Here is a 12,901-nt window from a genome sequence, read left to right on the forward strand (position 1 = left end):
ATTTTAAGTGTTTTTGTTTTGTTTTGTTTTGTCCTCAGAGAGCAAGTCAAAAGGCCTCCAGTGGATAATAGATACAACTATAGCTTATCCCAAAGCTGAACCCATAGATATTCAAACCTGGATCCTTGGATACAGGAAACCAACAGTCACACATGTACATTACAGGTACGAGTTTTGTGTTAGTACTCAGCATATATCCAACTTAAAGTATTATCTCAAGCAGTGTTTTAAAATTAAATTTTTAATCAATAGTGAAAATAGTTGGCTCAAAATCATTCTTATGCTGAATTTTTAATATGAAAATATCATTTGAAGTAGTTATTTTCACTGAGTGATAAAAGTCTCTCAAAATGGTATTCTAGAGGCACTATGATTACTTGATGGCCTGACACTCTGAGCAAGGGTGATTAAGGGCAAACATCAAACATAAATATATACTCATTTGGGCAAAGCAGATTTGTATGAATAGAAATGAAATTTGTTTTTAAGTCATTAAATCACATAAGATTTTCCAAATGATTAAATTGAGAATTTAGCTGAAACTTCTACTTTAAAATTTTTAGTATTTTAATATTTAACATTTTAACATGTTCATTTGCATAAACAACAGCAAAAACATGTATTGAATATTGCAGCTTCTTGAGATTTTTAAAAGTAGATTGCTTTTTAAAAAAGAGTATCATGCAAATATGTGTAGGTATTTATATCAAAGCATGATGCTGATGAGGCTTGGATAGATTTGACCGCTTTATAAGCCATTTATCTTTACTGTATTTCCTGGCCAAAGATCTCACTCAACCCATGGCAGCTAAGTTACAAACTGAGCAGTTGGTCCACTGAAAGATCACAATTGCCACAAAAGCCCTCAATTCAAGCGGAAAACTACTCAAATTACATACTCACTGCAAGTAGATAGGTACATGTTTTCATATAGATAAACCATCATAGTTTTACACATAGAAGTACAAATTTGGAATAATTTGAAACTAAAATTTTAAAACTTAAAATTAAATGTTACAATTTGCGTTTTTGGTGTGTAAGAGAGGACTATAAAATTACAGTTGAGTCCACTGTGTGACTTAACGTTGCCAAATTATGAAGTTCATGTGTAAGATAAGAAGTAATTCTTGAGAACTGTACTGACTACATTTCACATGTGTTGTCCATTTTACTTACAGAGCACTTACTATATATAAGGCAGTGTGCCAGGCCTTGAAAGAATTTCTCCAGGAACGGTTTTATTTTCATATAGAAGAGGCTTATCTAGCCTTCAATAAACTTTTAAATTGTAATCTATAAATGAAGCTCAATTCTGATGCCCAAGCAAAAATACATGACTGTTGGGTGTATGTTCTGGACATGTGTAGATTGTATTTGAGTCAGATATATGTAGATCTTCCTAGCACATCATACCCAAAAGGAACTGAGACAAGGAAGAAAACATTAATTACAGAGGCATTCTATTATAGTTCACCCTGCTTTCTTTTTTAACCAATAAGTAGAAAACAGTTTTATTTTATGGATTAAAAAATGAATGGAATAATAAGGGATCTTAGAAATTCAAGAAATGTCAATTTTTAGCAAAATTATTTTACCAGAAGTAAGTGCAAGGTCCTGAAATTCACTTGAAGCAGGAGTTCTTAACTGTGGGTCTCATGGATGAACCTGAGAATTTTTCTTTTTTGCCTTCAAAATCAGATGTTGTTTTAATTTTTTGTATTTATTTATTTTGAGAGAGAGAGACAGTTAGATCAAGTGAGGGGGGAGGGGCAGACAGAGGGGGAGAGAGAGAATTCCAAGCAGGCTCCACACTGTCAGCACAGAGCCTGACGCAGGGCTCAAACTCGAACTGTGAGTTCATGACCTAAGCTGAAACCAAAAGTGGGACACCCAACCAATTGAGTCACCCAGGCGCCCTAGATGTTGTTTTAATTAAAAAAAAAAAAATTTTGAGTATACTTGACAGACATACAGTGTTACGTTAGCTCCCGGTATATACCACGGTGATCCAGCTTCTCTCTACATTATCCTCACCACAAGTGCAGCTACCATCTGACCTCAGAGAATTTTGAATTTTTCAACTCCTTCTCTATACAAAATGTTCAAGATGTGTGCAGTTTTCTGCAGAGAAGCTTCACAGATTTCAGTCTAGTCTCAATATAGATTACGGGTTTAAAAAAAGATTAATGACCCCTGATTTAGAGATCAAAACCAAATAGTAAATAGAAGAGGTGGGATGGTTAGTTTGATACAAAAAATACTTCTGTTGATAAAAGTGAAGCTTCTCAGAAGTATATTTGACTATAGAAATTTTATTACCGACATAGAAATAATAAAGAAAATTCTAAAATATTAGATTAGCAGAGATGAAATCATGATACAGAACCATATCCTGAAATAGTAATTACAATACACATCATGCCCAGTTATTTATTTATACACACACACACACACACACACGCACACACACACACACACACACACACACACCCTAGGAGTCTCGTGACAGGTAAAGAGATATACTGTTGGGTTTTTTTTTTTTTTTATGTTTATTTATATTTGAGAGAGAGAGAGAGACAGTATGTGAGCTGGGGAGGGGCAGAGAGAAATGGAGACAAAATCTGGAGCAGGCTTTGAGCTATCAGCACATGACCACACTGTCAGCACAGAGCCAGACATGGGGCTAAAACTCACAAACTGTGAGATCATGACCTGAGCCAAAGTCAGACGCTTAACCAACCGAGCCACCCAGACACCCTGAGAGATACACTGTTCTTTACAGAAATTTACTAAAAAAAATTTATTGTCTAACCAGTGTTAGGAAAAGGGAAGGACTTAAGTTCAGATGGGAAAGAGAGGGGAAGTGAAAGGGGCAAGAAAGAGTGAGGTGTCTTGGCATCAGGATAGTTTTGAGATTTGCAAGAAGCTTGTGAGAAGGGATGTGGGCCATGTCTGTGGCAGCTGCCAGGGACAAATCTCTATCACCCACGGGTTGACTAGGTCTCCGCCTGTATTGTTCAAGGCCATCTGGACACCCTGGGAGATAGGGAAAGAAAGATTGGCTTTTTGTTTTGGTTGGGGTTTTGGGGGGAGTTGTCCCCCCCGCCTCCAGTTTTCTCAATTCTAAAATAAACTGTTTATTGTTTATCATGGAGTTTTCCTGGCGGGAATAACACCATAGAAATTAAAATAAATTTAAACAAACATGGTACTCCTTACTCATTTTTTTTTTCCTGTTCTCAGAAAGATTGGTTTTTGTTCCAACACTCCAGTTGTTTGGTTATATTTTAAAAGTTTTAAACAAGGATGAGATGTTTCCAGTTAGAATAAGAGACTTAAAATGCGACATTGGAAATCACGTATATACAAATGTGAATAATGTAAATAACTGAAGTTAAATCTTTCTCTTTTACTGTGGGGTGGTTGGCAAGAAAAACTAAACAGCGCTGACTACTTAAAGCAGGGAACAGGTGCCTAGAGAGATGGAAAAGGTGCTCAGGAAACTGTATAGGCAGATTTTAAAATTATTAGTTAATGTACTTTTTCCCTGAAATTTAGCATAATTTTTCCAGAACTTTTCTATTAAGCCATATGTACAAGCCAATTTTGTTTCATATCATTTAGAAAGTATTTATTTTCTTCCTAGCTCCAGATGACTTTTTCTTTTAATAAAGCACCACATCAGTCTTAGAGAATTTAATTGAAATGATTACTTGAGATTATGGTGTAGCTGGGCAAGTTGGTACCATTGCTAGTTTTTTTCAGTGTGATCTAGGGTATACATGTGAGAGTCAAAAATAATTATTCCATTCTGCTCAGCATTTATCAGATGCCACTTAGAGTATTGAGTGTATTTTAATTGCTCTATTTTAAAAGAAATAATACGGCTGGTAGAAAGTTATGAAAATACCTAATACTGTATATATAAATCCTACAACACGACTACTGCTTAAAAGACCATTTTAGATCAAATCAAAGCAAATTTGGGGTTGGTAATTATTAAATGAAACATAATTCCAAGAGAAACTACCAGTTGAAAATATAAATAGGCTAAGGAAAACTTTAACCATCAGTAACCACTAAGTCTGTAATAAGTTTCTGTATTTATGAAGTACTTTTACCACATTTTAGGTATATTTCATGGAGGACAGCAACTGTCCTTTCCCGTGTGATACATCTGTGCCTCTGGGTGACTGGGGTAGTCTTAGAACACTGTAACATTCCTGACCATCAGAATTTACTTGTCATCATTGATTGTCATCACTTAGTTAACATTAATCAGTAGTTGGGCCACTTTTTATTTCTTTGATACATTTCTTTTCTTGGAAATTATTATCAAGGCTGCCAGGTAAATTCTGCTGCCTCTTCTATACCTCATTGGAATATACAGGTGTAGGGAGATTTCTGAGCAAAAAAAGGCATTTTGGGGGTCGCATGGCTGGTTCAGTCAGAGGGGCACTTGACTCCATCTCAGGGTCATGAGTTTGAGCCCCACGTTGATTTAGAGATTACTTAAGTAAATAAAACTTTTTTTTTTTTAACGTTTATTTATTTTTGAGACAGAGAGAGACAGAGCATGAGCAGGGGAGGGGCAGAGAGAGAGGGAGACACAGAATCTGAAACAGGCTCCAGGCTCTGAGCGGTCAGCACAGAGCCCGACGCGGGGCTTGAGCTCACTGACCGCGAGATCATGAGCTGAGCCAAAGTTGGCCACTTAACCGACTGAGCCACCCAGGCACCCCAAAACTTTTTTTAAAAAAGGCATTTTCTCCTTCAGAGTGATTCCAGTCATAATGTATTAGTAAAACCAAATACTTAGAAAACATTTAGTCTTTATTTAAATAAGAAAAGACTATCTAGATTACCAGAATGTACGGCAGAACATTCTTCTAGGTTTTAAGTTTCTGTATTGATGCTTAGGAAAAAGCATAAGAGTGCAATAGCTTATTTTAAATGTTCTGAAATAAACTATTTTTTTCCCAAGAGCAGTTTTCTACATTGTCCATTCACTTCTTCTTGGGTTTATATGTAAACTTTTAGGATTTCTGGAAGAGACAAACCCTAAACATGTATGTTACTATATGTTATAAAATACTTTCCTAAAATACCACATAAATGAGAAAGTAAAAATTTGTGACATGGTTATATGTTAGATCCCATCTTACAAATAGTGTTGTTATCTGTCAGAAGTCAAACTTTTAAGGCAAATGTTTGGAGCTAATTCCTTAGAAAATTTGCAGTAAGTGGTAACTAATTACCCAGACCATTTTGCTAATTAAACCCAATGCACACGTAGCTCCTCAGGCAAACCATCGTAGGACCTTACTGGCTAGAGGTTGCCCCAGCTTCAGTGAGTGCATTGTTTAAGCACCAAATGATATACTGATTAAAAAGTTTTTTAAAAACCATAAAGCACCTTACAAATGCAAAGTGCCATTATTAAGGTATATAACGTGTATGGACTATTGTCAAATCCAGTGTTAGTAAATTAGTGTTCCTTCCCCATCTAAGCCACTTATTATTTTAAGAGAAAAGAGGTCCTTCCTTATTACTTACTTTCCAGTATTATGTATTATTTAACCAGGGGAATATTTTTTATTAGTATGCATACAACCACATTATTGATCTTTTTCAAAAGTAATGCTTGTTTTAAAAAAGGAACTAAGGCTTAATTATGAGAAACATTTGAGGGAACATTTTTTCCTCCCACTTTCCCTTTTATGTTATTACTGTCACACTGGAAGACAGCTTATTCCTATTAAAGAAGTAATTGGCACAGTGTGCTGCCGTTAAGAACTTAATAGGAAAATTAAACATGATTAGATTTTAACTACAGGGATTGAATGTTTATAAGGATAAAAGCAAAAGTAATCTATATCCTTAATATAAATGTCTTCACTCCAAAAATAAGACATTGAGTTAGAGAAAATGATCCTCTTGTGCAGAAGTAGTTTATATTTTTATTTTAAAAATTTTAAAAGGTGTTGCTTTCACGTCTTATTTGATTGGAATTTTGGTTACTTTGGAGAAGACATCCAATTAAGGACTTTGAGCAGGAACTTACTTTTGGTTTTGGAGGGAGGGAATTCATTCAGAAAATGATTATTTGACTAATTAATATTTTTTAAGAAAATATGTTCACTAGGGGTGCCTGGCTGGTTCAGTCAGTAGAGCCTGCAACTCTTGATCTCAGGGTTGTGAGTTCAAGCTCCACACTGTGTGTAAAGATTACTTAAAAACAAAATCTTGCCATTATTTCCCTTTCCAGTTCCATACCCCTTCTCTCCCACTATCAAAGCCACTACTGTAATTTGTGTGTAACCTTCCTGTCCTAATGTTATTACACAGAGACATTTATAACATATAATGTTCTGTATGTTATTAAAAATGTATACAATCATATGTAGTTTATCATTTTACAACATGTATTTTTTCCACTCTGTATTATTTCCTAGATCTTTTTGTTTTTACATTTATGGTTCCCTTTCATTTATTTGAACTGTTAACACGCTATTCTGTTCCCATGATATGATTGTCACACATCATCTATTCATTCTCCTACTGTTGGATACTTGTTTCTTCAGTATTTTTGCTACTATAATAAACAATGTTGAATGAACATTTTTATACCTCTTTCACTAAGCATGTACTTGTGAGAGTTAAAGTAGGGTGTGTCTCCGCCCAGCGGTAGAAGTGCCAGATCATAGGGTATGCACATTTTTACCTTTATTGCGTAGAGTCAAATAGCTCTCAAAGTGGTGACATCAGATTACAACCTCATTAGCAGTATAGAGATCACCTCTTCCAGTATGTATGTCAAAGTCATCACCTTTAACTTTTTCAAGTGTGATACACTTGAAATGTTATATATTATTTAGCCCTCAGGTTTCATACGTATGAAATACGTATATAATCCTGCAATCTGATAGTACAATCCACTGCCATGAAACAAAGATTAGGGTGAAGCTAACATCTTTAAGCATTCAATCGCTGTTAGAAATCTTACTGGTTTGCTCATGGCTGTCTGTCTTCCACATCTAGAACTGAACCCCCGTGAGAGCAGATACTTCATCTGTCTTGTTTCACAATTCCCAGAGCAATGCTGGCATACAGTAGAAATGCAATACTTATGAATGTACGAAGGCTAAAGTTTATGCTGTCTAGACATGCACTGTCCAGTTATAGCAGCCACTAGCCACATGTGACTGTTGAGCCCCTAAAATGTGGCTAGTCTGATTTGAGATGTTTTTTAAGTGTAAAATACACACTGAATTTCAACAACTAGGAGGAAAAAGGAATCTGAAATATCTCATTAATGATTTTTGTTGATGACATGTTGAAATGATAATATTTTAGATTGGGAGGGTTAAAGGAGTACATTTCTCTAATGCTGTTAGATGCCTTCTGTTATGTACTTTGTAAAACATTAAAATTATTTTCAGAAATAAAAGTTTGCAACTATGGGAAATATTTCATAGAGGGAAGATGCTGTTCCAGCATGCTCCCATAAAATTCCCTTTTTATATTTCCCTTTAATATTTGTTTTTATGTATGTTTTTAATGTAGCTGTAGCTGTAATAGGCATAAAAGTTATTTGTATGCTACTTTTTCATAGAGCATTTTAATGAACATTGTACCCATACTTCCTATGTACTAGGTGTTACGATTATAAATTTTGTAAGTATTTTAAAATATTGTTATAAAGTCTTTACATTTTTAGTGCCTTTCCAAAATCCTACATAGTATATACATTTAATGACCCATTTCCCTATTAGTCATAGACTTGTCAGATTTTATTCTTGACTTTTAATAATGCCATGCTGAATATATTAGTACTTACATATAGCTCCCTCCACCCCATGTTTTAGATTCCTTTTATAGTAGATATTTTTAACCTGTTATTTCTGATGTTAGCTTGGAGAGTATTATTAAAGTTACATCTGAATGGGGAAAGTGATTGTCAGAGAGATGAGGGAAAAGTGTATGAGAAAAATTACCGACATACAAAAACAGTATATTATTTTGGTAATTTTATGCATAAACCTAATATATTTGTGATTCTGGTTTTCCTTTCTGTTTTTTTTCCTTACTTCCTAAAACAACAAAATTTAAAAATCACAAGTTTTTGTAAGTTTTAGAGGCTATAATTTCAGAAATAGTTTTTCTCTCTAAAACTTTTCTTATGGAAAATATCAAACCTATAAATTCAGCCCAGGTACCTATCCTGCTCTTATGGGGAATGTTGTTTTCCCTATGCTATTTTCCAGAACCCGCTGGAATATTTTGAAGCAAGTCTCAAATATCCTATCATTTCATTTGTAAATATTTCATTACATATTCTCTAAAATATGAGTTCTTTTGTAAAAAAAAATTACATAGTATCATACCTAAAAGTGTTAATAACAGTTCCTTAATACCATCAGATATCTAGACAATTGTCAGTTTTTCTGAATTATCTCATAAGTGATTATTTATTTATTTATTTATTTTAACGTTTATTTATTTTTGAGACAGAGAGAGAGACAAAGGATGAACAGGGGAGGGTCAGAGAGAGAGGGAGACACAGAATCTGAAACAGGCTCCGGGCTCTGAGTTGTCAGCACAGAGCCTGACACGGGCTCGAACTCACAGACTGTGAGATCATGACCCGAGCTGAAGTCGGATGCTGAACCGACTGAGCCACCCAGGCGCCCCTCATAAGTGATTTTTTAAAAACAGTTTGGATTCAATTAGATTATAATTGGTCAATATATCTCTTATGTTTCTTCTTATTTACTGATTCCCCCTCTCTTTCTTTTTTCTTGTCCTTGTAGTTTATTTTTGAGGGTACCAGATTATTTGCCCTGCAGGCTGGCTACAATTTTTATTTTGCTGATTGTATCCTGTGTATTTCTCTGTCCCTTCTGTTTCCTGTTAATTGGGGGGTAGGGACTAAAACTTCATCAGATTGAAGTTTGAATTTGCTTGATAAGAAATGCTTCATAAATAGTGATACTTACTTCCATCAGGATGCATAAAATGTCTGGTTGTCAGAAATGATTTTTGAATGCTTTTATTAGCTAAAAAACTTCAAAAAAATACATCCAATGCTTTCAGGAAAAAATGATACTTCCTCATTCCATCCCTTTAACCCCATGATGTTAGGAACTTCAATTTAGAATTGGGGCCTCTTCTGGCATGTAACACATAACAAGTATCAATTTTGCCTAAAATACCCTCCTAGTGATCTTATATGAAGGTTCATAGCCTTATATTATTTCATGAACCATTAAAAAGGGTTTTTCCCTGTGTCCCAAACTATAAAGGTGTTGGAAATGTTCTAAACTTAATTGAACAATGAACTATATATCATCCACTGGGATGACTGGTCGTTGTTTTAGTCAGGATTTCTTCAGGGAAATAGAACCAAGAGGATATACAGAGTGATCTGTAAGATGAGGTTCAATTTAGGAATTGGCTTTCATGATTGTGGAGGCAGAGCAGTCCCATAATCTGTTGTCTGCAAGCTGAAGAACCACCAAAGCAAGTGGAAAATTCTGTCTGAGTCCCGAGGTCTGGGAAAGGGAGGGCAGGAGAGGCTGATGGTGTGAGTACCTATCTGAGTCTGAAAGCCCAAGAAGCAGGACCACTAATGTCTCTAGGTCAGGAAAAGACAGCTAAGCTCAAGCAGAGAGAGCAGACTCACCCTTCTTCCACTTTGTTCTATTCAGACCTTCAACGGATTGTGTGATGCCCATCTGCCAGTGATGGGGGCATCAATCAAATCTTCTTTACTAGATCTACTGATTCAAATGTTAATCTCTTCTAGACACACCCAGAAATAATGTTTACCAGCTATCTGGGCATTCCTTATCCTGGTCAAGTTGACATGTAAAGTGAACCATCACAAAAGTCTACATAGAAAACCCAAGAGACTGAGTTGACCATCTATTTATAGAGTTCAGTAATCTTCATATAAAATCACTACAGAAAAATCATTGGTATCCCTTATCTTGGCAATAAATAGAAAATACAATTTTTTAAAAACATACTCTTCCCAGAAGCAAGACTATAAAGTACCTAGCAATAAAACTTAACGAAAAAATGTATAGTTTATTTTTTATGAAGAAAAAATATAAAACTTCATTGAAGAACATAAAAGACCTGAATAAATGGAAAGAGAGACTGTGCTCATAGAGGGGAAGACTCAAAATTACAAAGATGTCAGTTCTCCCAAATTAATCAATAAAATTAACATAATTAAAGTTACAAGAGGGTTTTTCTGGAAACTTGACAAGATTGTTCTAAAGTTCATTTGAGAGAGCAGAGATAACGGAACATAGCTAAGGTAGTTCGAAGACGAAAGAAACAGAGGAATACTTCCTACCAGATGTCAGGGTTTAATGTAATTATGAGGGCAGGGCCAGATCAATGGAAAGATTTAAAAATCCAGACTTATTTTGGAACTTCTATATGATTTAGTAAGTATCACTTATCAGAGGAACATGAACAGATTATTCAACAAATGAAGTGGTTTGAGACCATTGGTTTTATATCACATATAGTGACCTACCATAGAGTTGCTATTCAACTGTGGACAGACAACGCCTCTGGTGGGGAGGGATCTTTCTTCTCATTATAGTAGTTGAAGTTTTTTTTTTACAACGTGAATGTATTAGTTCTTCAATTTAAAACCTAATCAAAAAAAGAAATTTCGGGGCGCCTGGATGGCGCAGTCGGTTGAGCGTCTGACTTCAGCCAGGTCACGATCTCGCGGTCCGTGAGTTCGAGCCCCGCGTCAGGCTCTGGGCTGATGGCTTGGAGCCTGGAGCCTGTTTCCGATTCTGTGTCTCCCTCTCTCTCTGCCCCTCCCCCGTTCATGCTCTGTCTCTCTCTGTCCCAGAAATAAATAAAAAACGTTGAAAAAAAAAAAAAATTTAAAAAAAAAAAAAGAAATTGCCTGTAGAATTTAGGATTTTGGTCTAATAGTCCTTTGCATAATTTCAACGAATGCATTTTCATCAGGTAGTTATAAGTATTTAATAAGTTCACATGTAAAATAAATATCATTTGGGGCACTTGGGTGGCTCAGTCAGTTAAGCATCCGACTTCGGCTCAGGTCATGATCTCACAGTTTGTGAGTTTGAGCCCTGCTTTGGCTTTTGTGTCTCTTTTTCTGTGTTTCCCCTGCTCACACTCTGTCTCTCCCTCTCTCTCAAAAATAAATAAACATTTAAATAAGTTAAAATATATATATATAATTTAATAGATGCTAAATAGATTTTACCCCTTTAAATCCGGCATATTGAAATACTCGTATAGTCTAGATTTTCATATTCTAGTGCTTTATCCGTAATTTAAAAGTGAACTTTAAGAGGCTTAAATTTCTATAATATATTTTTGGTGTAAAAGTTGGAAGAAAGTAGGATAAAATTAATATGGTGAAAATCAGTCATTTAACATAATGGGGACCAAATTCCAGGTCACCTTTTCCCAGTAACTGTAAGTCTAAAGTAGTTCACGCCTAAGTGGTACACACTTAGGTACTAATGATGCACCCTTAGAGGTTTACCACCCTCTGCCCCAGCCCCCAAATTACCCATCTGGGAGTGAGGTGATAAGAGTGCCTCTTGAGCTAAAATTAGGCTTTCTTTTTTCCTAGCAGAAGGAAATAGTGTCTTGTCTTTAGTTTTTCTTTTTTTTTTTTTTTTTTTACATTTTTTCTTAATGTTTATTTATATTTGAGAGAGAGACAGAGTGCGATCTGGGGAGGGGCAGAAAGAGGGGGAGACACAGAATCTGAAGCAGGCTCTAGGCTTCAGGCTCCACAGAGCCTGACGCAAGGCTTCAACTCAAAAACTGTGAGATCATAACCTGAGATGAAGTCAGACGCTTAACCAACTAAGCCACCCAGGCACCCCTGTCTTTACTTTTTTTTTATGCTAGGGTTTTCTCTATCCTTGCTTAGAATTATTGTTCATTTCACCCCTACTTCTGCTGTGTCTAATAATTCTCTTCTTCCTGTCTGCTTTTCTTCTCACCTCTTGTTTTCTGTTGCTTTGTCTCTGTATCCTAGCCTCTCCCTGGAAAAGCATGGACATTTTTGTCTTCAGTCACTGTTCAGAACTTCTAGTTGGAAAATGGAAAGTTACACATTAAATTCAGTCTTCAAGTTTTTAGTTCTGCTTGGCTGTTTTTATTAATGTTCACCACCCACAAGTCCATTCTTTTCTGTACCCACAGGTTTCCCCTCCCCCCTTTCCTTTAAGAAAAGAAAACATTTTAGTTTGGCAGCATTTAGGATGCCAGAGGCATTGGTCTTAATTGAATTTTGACTGAATTGTGAGTTGAATTCTGTATTTCTGTAATGAGGTTGAAATTTGAAAGAGGTGAACCATCATTTCAAGTGAGATAAAATCTTCATCCTCTACTTAGAAGATAGACTTAATTTCTTCGCAAATATTGATAAAAAGTTATACATGGAAGAAATTTTGTACTGTTGACATAGTTGAGATCAAAAACCAAAACCTATAAATCTAATTTACTAAGTTATTTTCAGTACGTGAATCTGGACATAATATGATTTGGAGAACTAGGATGAGCTTTGGAAATGAAGAGCCCTCTCCCCACCTCCCTGGCCTCTTCAGGATCAAGCACAGTGACTGCCACTGGTATTCAGAAACTATTTTTGTTTTCTAACGGTTAATTTAGTGTTGTTAGAAATATTATATTCCCAAAATAAAAAAAATTCTTAGCATTTAATTTTTGATTGAATAATGGTTAAGCATAACTCTCACTGAAGATCACTATCTTTTAGTTACTTGAAGTCAGTTGAATCTGAGAAGTGGCAGGGCTAGCTAGGTCTTTTTGTCTAACCACTCATTTAATGCAGGATCACACACACACACACACACACACACAC

The 12,901-nt window shown here is 35.5% G+C and overlaps 1 protein-coding gene across 4 annotated transcripts in view; it reads left to right on the top strand.

Moving 5' to 3' along the window:
- The window catches only part of LPGAT1 (lysophosphatidylglycerol acyltransferase 1), a 73,746-nt gene that overhangs the window by 43,701 nt on the left and 17,144 nt on the right, over positions 1 to 12,901 (top strand). For 3 of the 4 annotated variants that reach the window (XM_042925851.1, XM_042925852.1, XM_042925854.1), the window contains one exon: positions 39 to 165. In XM_042925851.1, coding sequence (XP_042781785.1) covers positions 39 to 165 — 127 coding nt within the window. Of the gene's footprint in view, positions 1 to 38; positions 166 to 1,178; positions 1,738 to 12,901 lie in introns of those variants that run through there. The other variant, XM_042925853.1, reaches the window with a different exon arrangement.

This window comes from Panthera leo, chromosome F3 (assembly GCF_018350215.1).
Source record: "Panthera leo isolate Ple1 chromosome F3, P.leo_Ple1_pat1.1, whole genome shotgun sequence".
NCBI classification, from domain to species: domain Eukaryota; kingdom Metazoa; phylum Chordata; class Mammalia; order Carnivora; family Felidae; genus Panthera; species Panthera leo.